We start from the raw sequence: 20,018 nt of genomic DNA, 5'->3' as shown, positions 1-20,018 counted from the left end.
CAGGAAGGTGCTAAGGTGCTTTAGGTACATGAAATTAAAGAATTACAATTAGTTTAAATATGTAATTAGTAAACAAATCAACCAAGTCTGGGTGGTGTAGTCGGTTATCACGCTAGTCTCACACACTAGAGGTCCCCGGTTCGAACCCGGGCTCAGACATTTTGTTTTCTAATTTTTGGACCAGTAAAAGAAATGTACTCCGCAACTAATAAACAACATGGACCAACTGAAATATTTAGTCTTTACCAGTAGTATTTTATACCTTGCTTGTTCATCAATCCTATGACACATTGGTAATGTATAGGTTTTAGCTTAACTTCATGTAATTCGTTCATCGGTTTTTGTAACATGTTCTTAGAGCCTACATTAAGAAGTTAATTAGAGAGAGATTTACAAGATTTACTTGTGATAAATATCAGTTTATACATCCACTTCCGATGATACATTATGAAGAATCTCCCGGCTTAGAGCACACATTAGAAACTGTATAACGTAAAATTATGCAATGAATTTTCTAATTTGTTCTAATGGAACATATTAAAAATCCAAATGCGGAAATATCTTCATGATTATCTTACAAGGTATTGAAAATTAATCATCAATACCATTTTTACTGAAATATTTACTAAATATTTCTATATTAGTAATTTGTTTAATAAGTTAGGAGAGGGATGTAGAGTATGTGATGTGGTTAAGTAATGTGTCATAGGTAGGCTTTAATTATATTTGTGTAGATTAATTAATATTAACCAATAGAAAAATGACATGTGAATTAAAATTAAATGTGTTAAGCAGCCTTTTAATTAAATTGTATAGATTTATGAGAGGAAACAAAAAAGTTTTTATTAATTTAGTATTAGAGATTTAGTTTTTTTTTTTAAAAAAAATTTGTATTTGCAACTAATATTTTTGAAATTTTTTGTACTTATTTGTATCACTTTTAAATAAATGAATGAAAATGTAGAATCCTTGTCAATTAGGTCATCAACATGCCTTTAAATACTATTTATTGATAGATTAAAGAAATATTATAAAATCTCTATTTTGAGATCAACAATCACCTAATAATGGTTAAAAACCATTCAACACATGAATATAAATGATAAAAAAAAAAAGGATTATTGTCTTGATGGTTGAAAAAAGTAAATTGTGAAATTTTAATGGTTTTTCATAATTATCTACATTTATTTTGTTACCATTAATTACGAGAGTAACTTTTAAATGTGGAATTGATAATTTTTTTTTCATGTATACTACTATACTAGTATTTCCACATGGACTATATTTCGCCACGTAATAAGTAATTGTTGCCATGTCATAATTATTTTGCCAATGTGGCATTTAGCCTATGTCTACGTGGCTTTTAATGTCTAGCCTTTTAATAATATTTATAGATATGTGATTTTAGGACATACTTTAGAAACCTAATTATGCAATAATGCAATTAATTATCACAAACACTAGAAGGAAAAAAAACAGATAGAATAATTGCATATGTAACCAAAATACTTATATATACGGAGTATTTACATAATCACATAGAGGCTATTAGGCTAAGACAGTGTCGATCTAAAAAAGAAAAGCTAAGACAATGTTCATAATATGCGCCTAAACAAACGTAAACATTTTTATGTTAAAAAAAAGTCGAGTGAGAGAGAAAAATTGTCATTTTATCGCACAAGAATTGATCGTCTACAAATATTGGACAACATAAATTTTCTTTGTGATGCGTGCGTCATAAAGCTCGTGACGTTTTACAACCAGTTAAAATAAAATCACCTTAGTTGTTGATGATTGTCACAAGATGTTGTTCGTCACAAGCAAGAATAACGGGTTTGACAATGTATTTTACATATTACAATCATTTGGGTGGTGTTGATGGACCTTCAAGTCTAATATAATCATACATAATGCCTTGAAAAGGGCTAACTCCCTTAGTTTGAGTAAGAAACATTGTGTTGTTACCCTTTCTTAGACTACTTCCTTTGACATCTATGTTGAATAGCCAATATAGTCCATGAATTCCATGTCTTGCTATTGAGTTATCATTCCCTATTCTTCCTGATGTAAATATTGCTGGACTTGGTTTCGGCTCGTTGAATCGTACCTATTCACATATCGACTCAATATATAATTACGTTTCGTAACAAAAATCATGTGTAATTTGTATAATTTATTCAAGAAACAAAACGTGCAAACATGGATTATCGGATAAGATTGTCTTATGAGACACTTTTTATTGATCAAACACTCATTTATTACTATCAATGAATAGAGATGGAGGTGGGACATGCTTCGCGCCGGCCCATCGTGCCTGAAGGAGAAAATGACACAGGCATGACATGGTGGGTTTCGTGACGTGCTGGTGAAATGGAAATGGTAGCCCATGCACGATCCATGACGTGTTGTGCCGCGTCGAATCGTATTTGGGCGTGCTCAAGTAATTCCTCCACCTCATCAGCCTGTGTATTTTGGGTGTGCATAGGTGGATCGTGCCGTGTTGTACATGGGCTAGGCACAATCTTTTTTTTTCTCAAACTTCGGCAAATTTCGGCCTAGGCACGGCCCAACGGGCACGACCCATGGAGCGTCGTAACGTGCTGGGCCATGCCAATCACTCGTCGTACTAAAATGAGCCATGAGCCATACTGGGGTGTGTGAGCAACGTAACAGCCAACATGCCCACTTCCATCTCTATCAATGAATGAGTGATTTACATATAATAAAATGATCGTCTCACCGTAAGACAGTCTTACACAATAATTATTGGTTCGTTTTGATTATTAAAAGATGCAAATTCGTGAAAAACAAAGCATGTTGTACCTCTAAATCTGAATTAGTAGCGGATGCAAGTGCTAGTCTTAACTTATAGACTCCATCTGGTACCACATCGTTCAAATTAAACTTAACTTGCCATGTAGTTCCGTTATATCTTGCACCAATTTTCCTGTAATTTTTGATAATTAAATTAAGCGTAAATTTCTTATAAAACGATTTTACATAAAATTTACTTTAAATTAAAGCGCGAAAACAAAACTAACCTTGTAACTTGAGCATAGAACCAATCTTTCTTGTAATCGCTTGCGTTAACGTCATAAACCAAGTCATCCTTTGGATATAATTCTGCATATCTTTCCCACAATCCGTATTGTCGAAATCTGTTGAACCGAATCCAATTAACAAAGATAAGAATTTTTCGGTTATGATCCCAAAATATACGGTAAATAATGTAAAGAGTATTATAAGCCAAATTGATTTGAATTTAATTACTTAAAGTCGAGTTACCTGTCGGGATGATCAACATATAACTTATTGACATACTTCGGATCAGGATCAGGGACGAAAAATTCCTTTGCAAGACGATCTGGAACACCTATTTCCCATAGAGTTGGTCCATCCCTTATTGGCTCGAACACAAGATCTCCCAAATCAACATTGCGACCTATTTAGCATGAATAATAACGTTTAACATTAGCAGACGAATTAAATGGAAAAGTGCATCTATTAAGATAATAAAACTTCGAATAGACTTACCTACGGTAATTTTTATGGATTCTTTGTGTTTAAAATCTCCGACATACCCATTAACCCAACCATGGAGATCATACTCGCCAACCCGTACAAAAGTAATGTTGAAGTATCCTTGGTCGTCCGTCCGTGTCCAAAATTGATATGTCTATGAAAATACAAAGTTTATGACAAGGAAAATTAGAGAGCGTCATCAGGTGATAGTAATACTAATAGACTTACCTACGGTAATTTTTCAGAATATTTACCTTGGCATCTCTTTGCCAAGATCCAGCTTCTCCCACTGGGCCTAGCCCAATGAATGAACCATTAGCAGGTACTTTTTCATTGGTTACATACCTAAATCATCCAAGTTAAAAACATGGACGGTCATATAAGATAAACACAAATCCTCATTTAAGACGGACATATCCGTCTTAGACATGATAATGCATATAGAAGAGGAACTTACTTATCATGAACAAAAAATCTACCACTAACATTAACGCGCTCGTTTGCTTTCGGAAAATTTTCTGAAGCCGGAAAGCTGTAAGGCCAACTTTTAACTTCAGCTAACATCTGAAAAACTCCACATGGAAAAAAGTAAGTCACGTGAGAGATGATTTCTAAATAAGTTTATTGTGAAACTATTTTACAGTTTAAAGTAAGAATGAATGACATATAATGATTTATTTATAAAAATGGTCACAATCAACGATCAAATGGGTCTACTCATCCTAAAAATGTGTGATAAACTAAAGAGTCACTTTGTGCACTATCAATATAAAAAGTTAACAAAAATTCATAAATGGTACGGAAAAATGGTTTCTCAATAACTGCCTCATTAGGCATACCCTTTGTTTAGCATCATCCCATAGCATATGAAAATCATCTCCTTTGGTGAGATTGTTCATGTACATGAAAATAGGGCCATATATATGATTCCATGGCTCTCCTTCTTGAAATCTTGGTATTAGCTCCTCTCCTGAATAATGTGCACTCACAAACATCTGCACAATAACATTCAATAAGCAGTGGCGGAGCCATAATTTTAACTTAGCAGGGACGAAGACTTTCAGTGGGACAAATGATTAATAGTATAAGGTAAACTTGATAAAAAAAAATTCAAAAATTTAACTTAAAACCTTTTAAATTTCTATTGTCCAGGGGAGAGCTAGCAGGACGAGCGCCCCTGCTAGCTCTCCCTTGGATGCAATGGTTTGTATGAATGTATGATTATCAAGCGGCGACATACAGCGAGGGTGGATGGACCGACATGGGAAGTAAGGAATTGCTTGTTAGGACCGCCAGAGCGAAACTCAAAGCTAGGAGTGATTTGCCAAAAACCCGAAGGAGGGTCTTTACAAATCCAACCATGTACCCTTATATCTTGACTCTCCATCGAGTATTGGTACTTGTCATCCACCTCTCCCTTCAGTTTCGGATCAATGGGATCAACTAAAAGTACTGCTTCCGGGTATTCTAGCTCCTGTCCTCGAGGTTTCATACGGTCCTCAGGTACTGGCATTTCCCTTTGTCTGTTATCTGCTATCACCATGTACTTAAACCTGCCAATAATCGACATTTCATCATCTGTACGCTCGCTTCTTTACGGTTTTGTGTGAGTAACAGAACTTACTGTTGTCTTTGAAGCTTGAAAGCAAGTCTTGCATTTGGCATACCAAATTGAGCCCAAGCCGCTCTTTCAAAGATACCATACGCGTATATTCCTGATACTCCTTGCAGCATCACATACCTTTAAATTTACGCTTCTTATGTTAATATCGATTCATGTAATAATTCGTGTCAAACCCCCGAATCCCCCTTATACTAAAAGAATAAGAAATATCCAATTTTTCCCGCCTAAATGAATTTGGCTATAATTGGGCTTTCTTTATATCATATCTGTAATTGGGCTTTCATTATATTATATCTACAACTGGATTATACTGAACTTTCCCTTTTCCACCGATTAATACAATTATGTCGCAAACTTCGTATTTTCTTTAATATCCCTATCTAAAAAACCGCGCAGCATTCACGCGGGATCTATACTAGCTGTACACAACAAGTTAATACCTTTGATCAATTTCCATGGGGGCAGCTTTGTTAGCATCAGTAGTAGGATTATATGCCAACTTAAATGACAATTCAATTTGCTCTGGTTTTTCCATGATTACTCGAAAATCTTTTGCCACAATCCTGTCCATCACAAAATGTACATTATATGTATGCAGCATTTGAAGCAAAAAATGGTTCCTTTCGTAGACTATAGAGATGGTACCTTTGAAAGTTTCCTTTGGTTCCTTTCGTACCGGGAGGAGCCCAAACAACATCCCAATACCTACAAGCGCGATTAACAAGAACCAAACATGGATTAGTACAAGTTTTAAAAAAAAGGATATTCTATGGTATACCATTAAAGTTTTTCGGTTTTCTATGTTGTACCTTACATTTTTTATATTCTATTATACCCCTAAAGTTCTACCTTATTTCTCTGTCATGACCCTCCGTTAACTTTATCACTATCAATAATCCGTATTTTTACATTTATTTTGACTTATTAACGTCGTATTACCATTCTATGTGAAAAACATTAGAAATTACTTTTAATAAGCACAAGTTTCTATTAAAAACCACAGTTATGATTCAGGAAATAATAATGGACATTTGATGAATTTTTAGTTAGATTCGTATACTATTTGGTGTGTTAATGGGTAATTCGACGAATTAATAAGTAAATGAGTGGGCCATCGAGTAATTGGAATGTTAAATAAACAATTTAGACCAAGTAAGAAACTAACACATCACAGACAATAAATAGGGTCATGGTATAGACTAATATATAGAGTTGAGGGATACACCATAAAATTTCAAAAATGTAGGGGTACACCATAGTAAACCGAAAAACTTGAGGATACATCGTAGAATATCCCTAAAAAAAAACATTGCAAGAAAAAATTGGATGTTTTGAAGAAATAATTTACCCTCTATCATCCTCAGGATTTACTGTATCAAGAATGTTATCGATTCCATTATATTTGATTCCGGTGACATATCCTGCCGGTTTGGCTATTGTCGCCTCTAGAAACCCGTTACTCAAAATTACCTGCAAATAGGCAAACCCGTTTCTCAAAATAACCAGAAATTAACATCCATCCATTTTAAGCATAAGACAATCAACAAGTTACGTGGTGGGGCCCAAAAATGTCACCACTTTAAACATATTTGACCTGTCTTTCACTTTAAATAACTATAGCGTGTAGAGTAATTCAATTAGCAATCAACTCACAGATTTATCTAGGATGGTAACTTTAACAGGTGGAAACGAGTCTTTTGGAGGCGAAGGTGGTGTCTTATCTTCTACAACGGGCGTCCCAGGGGCCGACTTTTCTCCTTGTGGCGCTGGTGGTGGCTTACCTTTTCGTGTTGACTCTGGAGGTTTACTGCCAAAAAATTATCATGCGAAATTACTAGTTTTAAACCCGTGCAAAATTACTTAACAGAAATAAACAGAACTGCATGCCGTCTTAGTGTCTTACCCAGTGGTGTATAATTTGGAATCGCAACCAACATTAGACGAAGCACTAGAAATATCATTACAAGTAACCATGAACGGATATTTCTGCGTCTTAAACGCGCCATTGAAAAACTTAAGGGTTCCACTAAGCACAACCTCAAGCTTCATATCCTCCTTATTAACAACTTTTTTCGACAATTCAACCTCGCCATGTGTAGAAACCTGTAACTTAGACACACCCTTAGTCTTTTGGACAACATTTACGACATGGGTTTCGCCTAGATGTGCATTCATCTCATTCCAATTCGTTTCCATCACCATATTTCCTAATTCTACTCCGACCATAGAGTTTTTGTTATCCGACTCAATATTAAACACAATATCGGTAGATAATACGTTCTGTTGACTGATAAAAATGTTGGCTACGTCAAATTTCGATACTTGTACGGATTTCACTTGAAAATGTGGCATTTCCGCCTTCTTGAACGAAACTAATAGGACTACGCCATAAATTCCAAAGGCTAGAAACAGGACAAGGATGATGGAAATACACCCTAGTTTTATAATATTCCCTCTACGTTGCATCGCCTTTTTTTTAGCTAAGTCGTATTTGCCATGCGCTGGTGGCGGCCGTAGCTCTTGGGAGGCCGTATTTGGTCTAAGACGAGCCGTTTCTGCAGTTTCCATTTAAGCGAGTAGATCATAAAACAAAACAAAAACAAAAAAAAAAATCGAATTAAGTTATATGAAATCTACTCCCTTGTTTTTAATTTTTCTAATTTTTTTTTTTTTTTTTTTAGGATTTTAATTTTAATTTTCGAAAGAGGAAGAAAGAAACAGAGGAAAATCTAAGGTAGTTTGATGTTTGTGAAATGTAAGTTATGGTAGTTTGTCTAAAATTAGGGTGATTGTAATGTAATGAAAGCTTAAAAGGTGGATTTTTGTTATTGAGGTGTGCCAAAGTTTTAGGGAAAGTTGACAAAATTGGAAAATATACAAAATATATTCTAACTAACTTTTTTGATTTCAACCATTGGAATTTATTTAATACCATATATACTTTATATCTTTCTTAATTGTTGCATGTTCTAACTTGTAGTAAGGCGACGGGTTGTTCGAAAGCTAATCTACTAAAAAAACAAGGCAACGCCGAACACCCACCCGGAATTTAACGGGTTTGTTATTTGTACATGAAGTGTCAACTGTCGACACTATTAATAGGCCTCATAACTTACATAATAAGTGAAATTAAACCCATTTATCAAAATCTCACGAGAAATTCAATTTATCATATCACAAAAAGTAAAAATGGTCATGTTCTTGTGAAAAATTCTAAATAGAAAAATAGTAAAATCCGGTGTGATTTTTTAGAAAAATAACAATTTCAGGTATAAACTTTTTTTAATGGTTGAAAAATAGAAAAATTTGAATATTTTATATTTTTTGTCATGAAAATCTTTTAGTTCGTCTTCTGATTTTAACACAACTATTTAACAAAATATTTTGCAATTGAAATTTTTTTACAAAAATTTGATAAATCTGTACTTTATTTATATAGCAAAAATTTGAAAAATCTGTACTTTAAATAAAAATAATAAATTGGGTTTGATTTTTGTAAAATATTTTTTATTTTTATTTTATCTAATTTATGCTCTTTTTTTATTGATTTTTTAAAACTTTTATTTCATATTTTTGTGATAATTGCATGCCATTGACAAACATGGAATACAGAAAACATGGACGTGACGAGGCAAAGGGAGGCAACACTTGAAATCTTAAGTTGTGAGCCAGAAAATAGTAGTGTATATAACAACTAAACATTCTGCAATCCGCAAAGTACATGACACCATACGCAACAAATAGATACAACAAACAAACAATATAATTTTGCAAAGCGTTCCGAGTCTCAAAAAAACAAGCTCCTAAACCCTCTCCATCTTTCCCGACCAAATGAAATCAAATCATACAGCAGTGACCAAGTGATAACACACTAAAAGTTCGACCCAACTGAAAGAGAAACGAGACAATAGGCGTCTATGTAGGACTACAATCTCAAAACATCGCTTAGAAACACTTCCTGTGAACGATTGATGGGCCAGATTCATCGTACTCACCCTTGGAGATCCACATCTGTGACAGACAATAATACACATGATCAACAACACCGTAATCAACTCGACAAAGCAAACATGGGATTCACATGGACAAAGGATTTTACCTGCTGGAAGGTACTAAGTGATGCAAGGATAGACCCTCCGATCCAGACACTGTATTTCCTCTCGGGTGGTGCTACGACCTTGATCTTCATGCTGCTGGGAGCAAGAGCTGTGATCTCTTTGCTCATACGGTCTGCAATACCAGGGAACATGGTGGTTCCACCACTGAGAACAATGTTACCGTAAAGGTCCTTCCTGATATCCACGTCACACTTCATGATGGAGTTGTAGGTTGTCTCGTGGATACCCGCAGCTTCCATTCCGACCAATGATGGCTGGAATAGCACCTCTGGGCATCTGAATCTCTCGGCTCCAATGGTAATGACCTGTCCATCAGGAAGCTCATAGTTCTTCTCAATTGCAGAGCTGCTCTTAGACGTATCTGACTCCTGCTCGAAATCAAGAGCCACATAAGCCAGCTTTTCCTTGATATCACGGACAATTTCCCGTTCGGCAGATGTGGTGAACATGTACCCTCTCTCAGTTAGGATCTTCATGAGATAGTCGGTAAGATCACGACCAGCAAGATCCAAACGGAGAATAGCATGGGGTAGGGCGTAACCCTCGTAAATTGGGACGGTGTGACTCACACCATCACCAGAGTCCAGCACAATACCTGTTCAAAGACGCAAGATTAGCGTAACAAGTCAACACAGCCCTCGTATAGTTACGTAAACATTGATAAAGCACATTTCAACAATACCAACCTGTTGTACGACCACTGGCATACAAGGAGAGAACGGCCTGGATGGCAACATACATAGCAGGCACGTTGAATGTCTCAAACATGATTTGGGTCATTTTCTCTCTGTTAGCCTTGGGGTTCAATGGTGCTTCAGTAAGCAGCACTGGGTGCTCTTCAGGAGCAACACGGAGCTCATTGTAGAAGGTGTGATGCCAGATCTTCTCCATATCATCCCAGTTGCTAACAATACCATGCTCAATTGGGTACTTCAAGGTCAAGATACCTCTCTTTGACTGAGCTTCGTCTCCTACATATGCATCCTTCTGACCCATACCAACCATGACACCGGTGTGTCTGGGACGACCAACAATACTTGGAAAAACGGCCCTTGGAGCATCATCTCCAGCAAAACCAGCCTTCACAGATAAAATAGAATTTGATCAGCTTTGATTTTTTTTAAGTCCTCAAGACATACGACAAAATAACAAAAACAAAAGAAGGATATTATCTTACCTTCACCATACCAGTTCCATTGTCACAAACAAGGGGTTGAATCTCCTCTGCGTCAGCCATCTTAGTTTAAACTACAAATATAAATGCAAAAGACACAATTACACAACAGCAAAGCTCGTTTTAAGAACCTTAAGATAATTAACAGCAACGTGAACCACATTTCTGTAAGAAACCAGGTCAACACCAAATGACCAATTCATAAACACAATTTACCTATCATGTTTAATAAACAAGTGACAACATTAACTCACATTACTTTCCTTCATTTTCAGATAGGATCCAATTGCACAGAGCAGTTCTAATCATGACTTTCGACAACTATCCAAAACATCAACTAACTATGACAAAAGAAATCTGAAATTGTGTCTTAAGAATCAAGATTAAGACATGTCTTCCCTTAAACTTTTCACTATAAATTGACCTCCACTATGTCAAATACATCTTCTCTCAATTTCATTGCCCCCTTTTCCTTTTAAGTTTATTACAAAACTAATTTGCCCCCTTTCTAAATAAAAAAGGGTAAAGATCCTTATTACCTCTAGCATCCCAAGTATATGCTTTTAACTATGTTATTTCATTACATTTTCTAAAATCCGATCTTTTAGTCAAAGGAGACAAAAGAAAAGGAATGGAGGGAATACTTAATTAAGCAGAAATTTCATGGGAAACCCCAAGACAACCAAAAACAGGAACATTGGATTTTGCCACTAAATTCAAAAGTGCATGAAACTTTGCATCACAAAAAACGCTTATTTAGAAGAGCATAGCATCCTTAGCGAAATCAATAAAACAAACAATGATCATGTTTTGATCTCTAGGACATATAGATCATAGTAGTCACTAGTCAGCCACTATAACATTCAAACCGGTTACATATCCTAGTGTCGTACTCCACTTGACTCATACATCAAGACAGTCACAGTCAGTGGTTTGGACCGAAACTGGAGTGGAAGTAGCAATGGTCACCCATTCAAAAATTCAATTCATCAGCACTAAACCTTGAATCAGAAACAGCACAATCAAATGAGCAGCTAACTAATCTTAAAAACTCGATCACAAAATTTGAAATTCTAGGCCATTACAAACCTGACAATGTAGATTAACTTGAGATACTTAACCAATCAAAATTAAGGCTAGCCAGCTAATCTGAGACGAGACCGCTTGGATATCGTGACGATCAATCACAAATACAAAGCAACTTGCCAAATCACATGATTCTAGAGCTCTAATTATGAATAAATCAATCAAAAACCACAAAATTAGCCTAGTAACTAATTATACTCTCTCCGTCCCAATCATTTCTTTTCCTTTCCATTTTCGCTGCCAAATCACATGATATTAGAGCTCAAATTATGAATAAATCAATCAAAAACCACAAAATTAGCCCGATAACTATTTACACTCTCTCCGTCCCAATCATTTGTTTACCTTTCCATTTTCGGGAACTGTATTTTAATCAACGGTAAACAAATGACTCGAACCAGGACGGTGCTAAGTAAAATCTAAACAAAAACTCGAAAAACAACAGCAGCAAACAGCAGATCAAGCAAGTCAAATCTAAATCAAACACAAGTCAACTCAAAAAAACCACAGATCGGACCTTATAAAACATTCAACAATCCACAAAAGCAAAGCGAAGCACAAATTACAAAAACGAAGCGTAAATCGAATAAAAAAAGAACATAGAGCAAAAGTCTAGATAGATCTACAAACAACAATAACGTTACACCAGCAACCAGTATCTCAATAGCTCCCGCAAATTATGAGGTACGAAAAGTCGGAAGTACGCAGTCTTACACTGAATTAGTAACGCAAAAAGATGGGAAAATGAATAGAGAAATGAATACCTAGAAGAGGGAGAGAATAGAGCGGAATGAGGAGTTGAAAGAGAGAGTGATAATATTGTGAGAATGAGAGAGGCGTATGGTATGGTATGTCCAAACTATGAAACAAGGTTTTATTATGTGGACGACTTAAATGGGGGCTTGCCAAATGAAACGTAAATGGCATTTAAATGCGGTTGTAATTCATTTTCAAATATTTGAATCCTTTTCAAATAACAAAAAATCTCTCGTGATCAGTAGTATCCATTTTAAGACGAAAACGAGTTAAATATTTTCTAAATATAATCCCATTTGCATATATATGACAAATATTTTACCAGATTCTATACATTATTTTTTGTCTCACTGGCAAAATTGACCCGATCCGAATAACTCGACCAACACCAAAATTGAGGACCTAAATCTTACCCGAGATCCGAATTGACCCGACCAGGATGTTTATTATCTCATACTAATCGTTGTTGCATACCCACCCGAAAATGATCTGACCCGACCCTGGTCAAATTCTTGCAAATCTGGGTAACTCGAACTTGAATTGACCCGACCTGAACCCGATCCGATTGACCTATTTATCAGATCTACTTTCAAGCTCTCAGCTATCATATTTGACTCGTTTTAAGTTTAAGGCCGCTATTACCGTCTTCTTTAAGACTTTTGGATGAAAATTGGTTTTCGGATATTCTGAATCCTTTTCTCAAACCGTACGTCTTTCTTAAGAAGGTATGAGTATTATGAAAACTGGTATTTATCTATTTTCGAAATTTTTTCGAGTGTATCTTATGAAATTAGTCGTTTGCCCACTTTTAATATTTTCCGTCCCTAAATTCAAATCCGGACTTCACCACTGTTTCTAGATATCATATTTTTGTCTCGGTTACCATATTTACGTAATGAATCATTACCGTCTTAAATAAATATTTTTGTTTTTGAAAACTGAAATAAAAATTTGAATTTAAATACAATTATTTAAAATAAATGATGATTGAGACAGAGTGGAGAAAGAGAGGGAGAGGGGCAAGAAGCAGGGCGGGCGGTGACATCATTTGAGCTGGAAGCACGTACGATTCCACGTCGTCTCCTTTATTTCTTTTTTCTTTTTCACAAAATCTCATTGAAAACGGTACATATTCGTCACTTTGGAGTGACGGATACCATTTTCTCTCACAAATGACCCAAATAGAGGAAATAGAAAAGCACATGGGGGTGCCCCCACCTTGTCCCCCCTATCCGTTTTGTGAGTGACATTACTCGTCACTTGCTCCGACCCGTCTTCAACAAGACTAATTGTTTCTTTTTTCAAGACTTTATAGTTGTTCATTGATTTTTATTTTGCTTTTTAATCAAAGGATTGACTCATTGACAGAATGTTTATGGTTGTGTTTGTGCACAATGTGGTTTCACGTTCTCATGCTCTTTTTTAAGATTCATTTTATTCCCTTTTGATTTCATTTGCTATTTGTCCTCCCAAATAAGTTTACACTAATTCATAATAGTCCGTCTTATTATAGACCGTCATAAATGGATAGTGGCTCTCTCACAAAATAAAAGTGGGAGGGCAAGTGAGGTACCTATTTCCCACCCACTTGCACTATTCACTTTCATTCGTGAGAGAGACACTATCCGTCTATAGCTATAGACGGATAATGTCCATCTATAATGAGAATTTGTGAATTCATAAACGTTATTGTAAAATCAATTACTTTACTTAAATTACTCTCTACTAATCTCTACTGTACTAAGGCCTTGTGTTTTTAAGCTAAATGAAATTCAACTTAACTGAATTGGGCTGAAGCGAGTTGAACCGAACTGAAATGAGCTGAAACGAGCTGAATGGAGCTAAACTGAATTAAAATTTACTGAAATGGAATATAGTTGAAATAAGGTGAGTTGAATGAAAGCTGAAATTAACCAGATAAGGACATGGCGACTGGCGTAACTACCATGATTGATTAATAAGGACATTAAGGTACTCTGTTAATAATCTTACAAAGTTCTATCGTAAATCTGTTTTACAAGAGACTTAATTACTCATAAGTTTTTGGATTCATTCATATGTTAATAGTGTATTAGTGTGTACCATATTATTGTACACTGTACATCATAATCAGTAAGAAAATTTAAATCAATAATATCGATTATAAATAACTAAACATATTCTAAATGCAATAAAAAAAGGGGTTCTTCATTGAATATAATGTATGGTGACATGATATACCATGCGAACCTTAGAATGTTTCGATCCATTCAATAATTCAGGCAGTCATCTTTCAATCTTTTTATTCAAGAGAAAAACTAACTACTCCCTCCTATTCAGCTCAATGCCCATTTCATTATGATACTACTCACATATATTAGAGAAATGGGAATATTAGGCTGAATAGGAGGGAGTATTAATATCAAACATGATAAAATACAGGTCTAGTAAGGGCATATTCTTTTGGACTTTAACTTTGCTTAATTTTTCTAAACTGAATTTATAAGTGCGTAACTTTTTTAAATTTTGAATTTATAAGAGTAACTTTTTTGAACTGAACTTTTCTTAACTAAATTTAAAGGTCCTGATCAATTAAACTTATAGGAACTTAATTTTTCAAAACTGAACTTATAAGAGTTAAACAGAACTTGAAGGGAGTGAATTAAGTCTTTAAGTAGAATAAGATTTAGGTTAACAAATTAAACCAGTAAATTAGCAGACTTTAAACGTACGTATTAGTAAACCCTATTTTCTTTTGGTGGCAAATAGGCGAAATTGTTGAATGGAAAAAATGGTTAGAAAACAACTTTGCTAAATACCAACACATAACAGTAAAACTTTAATGTCATGTACAGGAAGTATCGAGAGTTGCTGTAAAAGATTTCATGCTTTAGGCTGAATATAAGTATGACACACTACACGTAAAATCGAAGTATAGTAGTGTCAGATTTACTTTCATGCATTTTTTATCTTTTATTTACCATAGTGAAGCTAATGACATCCCTATATTTTCTCCACATTGTATAACTCCGAAGATGAGTTTAGAGCAAGTGTTGTTATAAATTGTCACGATATCTCAGTTTTCACCAAGCCACTAGGCTAAGACTCTTTCGATTATAGAAAAGCTATGTTGTATGTCGTTAATTACTTGCTCTTAATACAACTTTTTATTTAAGACCGCTGTAAGCATAAAACGGTTCACAATGTTAAATAGAGCCAGAGATATGTTTTTGAATCCATTTCACATTAATCGGTCTTTAAAAAAACTTGTTATGTGAATTTTGTGCAAGTCCGTCATCACTTTTACTGTTTTACGGTGAACGTACTCTGCGGTAGTAGCAGGGGTAGAGCCGTAGAGGGTAGAGCAAGAGTAGTAGAGTTAGTTGTAGTGGTCGGCATTATATATTTACAAGGGAAGCCAAAATGGTGAACAATGTCCATAAAAATTTATTTGGACGGCAAGCAACGTCCAAAAGTGTCTAAACAATGACAACAATCTTAGACTTGTCTCAAAAGCCAAGCACCACTCAACCCAAATTAACCCCATCATCTTTCACCCATTATTATTATTATTCACATCATATCATATATCATATACTCCGTAGTCTGTATCATAATACTCGAGCCACGATAATTTTTTTAATTTCACCTATTATTATTCGTATCATAAAATCGTATCATAATATTCGAGGTTGTTACCTAGTTACTACAAGTTACAAGCATACAAGAAGGAAAATAATTCAATTTCTTACCTTTCGAATTGACACAAAATTCATAAGCCTGAGATTCATTATTTTATTTTATTTATTTATTTATTAATTTATTATTGTAATATAATACGGAAATTATTACTTTCGTTGTAAGATAATGAAAGTTGATCTTTGCTATGAGCCTATGATACAGAAATTACTTTTGTTGTAAGACATTAGACATATATTTTGAATTGAATGGAGTATGTAACAAGATTACTTTGGTATTCAAAATTTTAAAATTACTTTGGTAACAATAGTTAATTAAAGTTGTATGTTATAGGGAGTAATTATTAATCGACTTATTCATATCATATATACGGATCTGGAGTACTCCGTATCATAATATCGAGCATGGATCAGCTTTCACCCATTAGGCCATTAATATTCATATCATTTCCTCGGTATCATAATATTCGAGGTAATTACATAGTTACAACTTACAAGCATTCGACAAGGAAAATAATCCAATTCCGGACTTCCAAATTAACAAAATCCATAACACCTTAGATTCATTAAATTTTCCGAGAGCTTTCGAAAGGCGAAAGAGAAAGTAGACAACCCGAAATAGACAGCGACAGCATAATCGAGTTTTTTGAACTGCCATCTGAATAACATAACTCAGAAACATTTTCGATGAACAATTGGCGGACCAGACTCCTCATACTCGCTTTTAGAGATCCACATCTGCGCGAGTAAATTACGCAAAAATCATTACATATTCTTAGAAACTAGGGAGTATTATTTTAAAAAACCGAAGAAATCTTTACTGTTACCTGTTGAAATGTGCTCAAAGAGGCAAGAATAGAACCGCCGATCCAGACACTGTATTTACGCTCAGGTGGAGCGACGACCTTGATTTTCATGCTGCTAGGAGCAAGGGCTGTAATCTCTTTGCTTATACGATCAGCAATCCCGGGAAACATAGTTGAACCGCCACTGAGCACTACATTACCATAAAGGTCCTTCCTGATATCCACGTCGCATTTCATAATGGAATTGTAAATAGTCTCGTGGATACCGGGGCACTCCATACCAAGAAACGAAGGCTGGAAGAGGACCTCTGGACAGCGGAATCTCTCTGCTCCGATGGTGATCACCTGTCCATCAGGTAGCTCATAGTTTTTGTCGACTACTGAGCTGCTTTTGGCTGTCTCCGACTCCTGTTCAAAATCAAGAGCTACGTAGGCCAGCTTTTCCTTTATATCACGTACGATTTCACGCTCTGCTGAAGTAGTGAACATATAGCCTCTTTCTGTGAGGATCTTCATGAGATGGTCAGTGAGATCCCGGCCAGCCAGGTCTAAACGGAGGATTGCATGGGGTAAGGCATAACCCTCGTAGATTGGAACCGTGTGACTCACACCATCACCAGAATCAAGCACAATACCTGTAATGACGACGTAAGAGGTTCAGAAAATAAGAATTTTGGGATATTCTCTCGTGTACCCTCAACTTTTTCATTTTCTAAGATGTACCTCTCTTTTCTTGCAAAAAAAACTTTGACCGTCAATAACTCTTGGCTACAAGTACAGAAAATGATTAACTTTTTTTTTCAAATTGACCGTGTTGGAGAGGTTTTCAGTTTGAAAAAAAATTCACCGACGTCTCAACTCGTAATCGGGAATTATGGTCGGTCAAAGTTTATTCGTTAAAAAAGCTTTGACCAACCATAAGTAATGGTTACGAGTTCAAAAAGCGGTGATTTTTTTTTCAAATTCAAGGCCTTGACGAGATAATTGGTTTGGAAAAAAAAATTACCGTTTTCTGAACTCGTAAGAGAGAATTATCGTCAGTCAATTTTTTTTTTTTTGTGAAAAACGAGGGGTACACGAGAGAATATCCCAAGAATTTTTGTTAATTTGTCAGGACAAGAGTTAATGTTTGTTTTCAACGCTAACCTGTTGTACGGCCACTGGCATAAAGAGAAAGAACAGCCTGGATGGCGACATACATAGCAGGAACATCAAATGTCTCGAACATGATCTGAGTCATCTTCTCCCGGTTAGCCTTAGGGTTCAGTGGGGCCTCAGTCAGTAGTACAGGATGCTCTTCTGGTGCAACACGGAGTTCATTGTAGAAGGTGTGGTGCCAGATTTTCTCCATGTCATCCCAATTACTTACGATACCATGCTCAATTGGGTACTTCAATGTCAAAATACCTCTTTTAGACTGAGCTTCATCTCCTACATATGCATCTTTTTGCCCCATACCAACCATGACACCAGTGTGTCGGGGACGACCAACAATACTTGGGAAGACTGCTCTTGGAGCATCATCTCCAGCAAAACCAGCCTGCCATGCAAATAATGATCAAGTTGCAGATTTATTCTCCGTCTATGCAATGCAGCAAGAAAAAAATAGAATATGTTGAACTGGAACTAACCTTGACCATTCCAGTTCCGTTATCACAGACAAGGGGTTGAATTTCCTCGGCATCAGCCATCTTTGTTTACACTATGCAAAAACTAGACAGATAGTTAAACCAAGTATCCAGCAAGCTGGTAAATGAATCCCGAATGCTCCACAGACGAGCAATTAATAGTTAATTATATACAATTATCGTATACAAAAGTTATATTCCATATTTCCAATGGAGCCAAAGATTCATTACTCTTTGGGTCTGGATTATGATGGAATAAAACAAAATGGCTCACTAAAGTGGCTATGCTTCTTTCTCTTGTGAAGTAGTGGTCCTTCGATGCAGTTCTCGACGCAATTTTCATCTTGGGTCATTCGGAAACAGCCTCTTTGTGTTGCTAACACAAGGGTAAGGCTACGTACATCCGACCCCCCCTTACCCCGCAATTTGCGGGAGCCATTGAGGCACTGGGGTAATGTTGTTGTTGTTGTATCGTATACAAAAGTTGTCACTGTCAGAGTGTCAGTACTCAGTACTCAGTCCCATATCAGTAGTTATCTGAAGTCTGAACCTATTTAACAACGATGACAGTACAGTGGCGGAACTAAGGGGAGCTAGCAGGGCCAAAAACTATACATATGGTGTTTTGGACCTCCCTAGTCCCTACACCCTGGCAGGGCTTAAGGGTACAGTGGCGGAACTAAGGGGAGCTAGCAGGGCCAACCATATGACTGAAAATTTCCGATTTTCCATTTTTCCCAGTTTACCCTTCCGAATTAATAGTTTATTTCCCCAAAAATTATCCCCCTAAATACAAATCCTGATTCCGCTACTGTAAGACTCAAGATCAGTTACATGCAAGGCAGTATACAAGATTATGGACAATTTTGCCATAACAATCTAACAGTTTTATCTGATCAAACAGTCAAACTAATTGATTCACAAACAGTAAACAGATTAGTTAGGCAGTAGTCATTTTCATCAATATAAGGACCAACCAACAAAAAAAAACTGATGAAAAAAAGCAGTAAGCATTAACATAGTATTAAACCTCAGTTTCAGTTATCACGGCCTAATCTCCTTAAAATACGGTCGTGGTAAACTCCAAAACCTTTATAACTCGGACATGTATCGACCGATATTTAAAAAAATAGCAGTAAGCAGGAAAAAATCAAAGAGAATAAAAGAGGAGATGAGCAAACCTTGAAAAGTATAGAAGGTGTGTACCGTGAACAAGGTTGAAAAGAGAGAAGGAGAAGAACAGAATAAAAAACAAAGTGGGGTGATTATATTCTATAGTAAAATGTGTTGTCCCCTTATTTGTTTGATGAGAATATAAGCAACAGTAAAAGGTGACACCTTTTTAAGAGTCTGCGTACAAATGTAACACTTGCTTGTGTTATGTGGGGAATGAAATAAAAGCACATTTATTTGGAAATATATAGAGAGGGTAGGCAGACATGCAGCAGATTCCTTTCATTTGGTTTTGAGAATTTAGGAAAATATTGTTGACAGTCATGTAATCTACTCACCTGCTGTCTCTATCACTGCATTACTTTCGGTGTGAAGGTATTCATGTAAGGGTGGACTCCAACTTCATCTCTGATGGGACTTGAACCTAAACCTCGCAAATGAGTTATTCGGGTCG

General features: G+C 35.8%; 3 protein-coding genes and 1 non-coding gene across 7 annotated transcripts; 1 reads left to right on the top strand and 3 right to left on the bottom strand.

The window, feature by feature from the left end:
* Nucleotides 1–85: 85 nt before the first annotated feature.
* TRNAV-CAC (transfer RNA valine (anticodon CAC)) lies at nt 86–159 on the top strand. Its single transcript has one exon. It is a non-coding gene; the product is annotated as a tRNA-Val (tRNA).
* Nucleotides 160–1,668: 1,509 nt separating this feature from the next.
* On the bottom strand, nt 1,669–7,754 carry LOC141586358 (uncharacterized). Its single transcript, XM_074407559.1, has 15 exons — nt 7,050–7,754; nt 6,800–6,953; nt 6,495–6,616; nt 5,792–5,851; nt 5,587–5,709; nt 5,147–5,263; nt 4,763–5,075; nt 4,362–4,517; nt 3,980–4,086; nt 3,777–3,867; nt 3,535–3,676; nt 3,286–3,442; nt 3,042–3,158; nt 2,824–2,947; nt 1,669–2,107 (listed from the first exon to the last, which is right to left on the bottom strand). Exons 1-15 carry the CDS (start codon nt 7,712–7,714, stop codon nt 1,862–1,864), a joined length of 2,694 nt encoding a protein of 897 aa, XP_074263660.1. The 5' UTR covers nt 7,715–7,754; the 3' UTR covers nt 1,669–1,861.
* Nucleotides 7,755–8,807: 1,053 nt separating this feature from the next.
* Nucleotides 8,808–12,423, bottom strand: LOC141586356 (actin-7). Of its 2 annotated transcripts, none has more exons than XM_074407555.1 (5): nt 12,289–12,423; nt 10,442–10,512; nt 9,951–10,344; nt 9,246–9,859; nt 8,808–9,157 (listed from the first exon to the last, which is right to left on the bottom strand). In XM_074407555.1, the coding sequence occupies exons 2-5, from the start codon at nt 10,499–10,501 to the stop codon at nt 9,092–9,094; spliced, it is 1,134 nt and encodes a 377-aa protein (XP_074263656.1). In that variant the 5' UTR covers nt 10,502–10,512; nt 12,289–12,423; the 3' UTR covers nt 8,808–9,091. The 2 variants fall into 2 exon arrangements, with proteins under 2 accessions (XP_074263656.1, XP_074263658.1); XM_074407557.1 differs by having other exon boundaries at nt 10,442–11,723; nt 11,844–12,387.
* Nucleotides 12,424–16,372: 3,949 nt separating this feature from the next.
* On the bottom strand, nt 16,373–19,861 carry LOC141586355 (actin-7-like). Of its 3 annotated transcripts, none has more exons than XM_074407552.1 (5): nt 19,573–19,861; nt 18,395–18,476; nt 17,910–18,303; nt 16,785–17,398; nt 16,373–16,695 (listed from the first exon to the last, which is right to left on the bottom strand). In XM_074407552.1, exons 2-5 carry the CDS (start codon nt 18,452–18,454, stop codon nt 16,630–16,632), a joined length of 1,134 nt encoding a protein of 377 aa, XP_074263653.1. In that variant the 5' UTR covers nt 18,455–18,476; nt 19,573–19,861; the 3' UTR covers nt 16,373–16,629. The 3 variants fall into 3 exon arrangements, with proteins under 3 accessions (XP_074263653.1, XP_074263655.1, XP_074263654.1); XM_074407554.1 differs by having other exon boundaries at nt 18,395–18,465; nt 19,573–19,598; XM_074407553.1 differs by lacking the exon at nt 19,573–19,861 and adding an exon at nt 19,422–19,563.
* Nucleotides 19,862–20,018: the final 157 nt, after the last annotated feature.

This window comes from Silene latifolia, chromosome 6 (assembly GCF_048544455.1).
Source record: "Silene latifolia isolate original U9 population chromosome 6, ASM4854445v1, whole genome shotgun sequence".
In the NCBI taxonomy this organism is placed as follows: domain Eukaryota; kingdom Viridiplantae; phylum Streptophyta; class Magnoliopsida; order Caryophyllales; family Caryophyllaceae; genus Silene; species Silene latifolia.
Note: the sequence above shows the minus strand (reverse complement) of the source record. Positions and strands in the feature narration are given on the sequence as shown.

Excerpts from the sequence above, each read along its gene's own strand:
- LOC141586356 (XM_074407555.1), bottom strand. The coding sequence starts at position 10,501 with ATGGCTGACGCAGAGGAGATTCAACCCCTTGTTTGTGACAATGGAACT. Across the intron at positions 10,345-10,441 it reads ATGGAACTGGTATGGTGAAG|GCTGGTTTTGCTGGAGATGA; the intron begins GTAAGATAATAT and ends TTATCTGTGAAG. Across the intron at positions 9,860-9,950 it reads TGCCAGTGGTCGTACAACAG|GTATTGTGCTGGACTCTGGT; the intron begins GTTGGTATTGTT and ends GTCTTTGAACAG.
- LOC141586358 (XM_074407559.1), bottom strand. The coding sequence starts at position 7,714 with ATGGAAACTGCAGAAACGGCTCGTCTTAGACCAAATACGGCCTCCCAA. Across the intron at positions 5,264-5,586 it reads CCCATGGAAATTGATCAAAG|GTATGTGATGCTGCAAGGAG; the intron begins GTATTAACTTGT and ends GTAAATTTAAAG. Across the intron at positions 5,076-5,146 it reads TTCAAGCTTCAAAGACAACA|GTTTAAGTACATGGTGATAG; the intron begins GTAAGTTCTGTT and ends GATTATTGGCAG.
- LOC141586355 (XM_074407552.1), bottom strand. The coding sequence starts at position 18,454 with ATGGCTGATGCCGAGGAAATTCAACCCCTTGTCTGTGATAACGGAACT. Across the intron at positions 17,399-17,909 it reads TGCCAGTGGCCGTACAACAG|GTATTGTGCTTGATTCTGGT; the intron begins GTTAGCGTTGAA and ends TCGTCATTACAG. Across the intron at positions 16,696-16,784 it reads CTTTGAGCACATTTCAACAG|ATGTGGATCTCTAAAAGCGA; the intron begins GTAACAGTAAAG and ends TTACTCGCGCAG.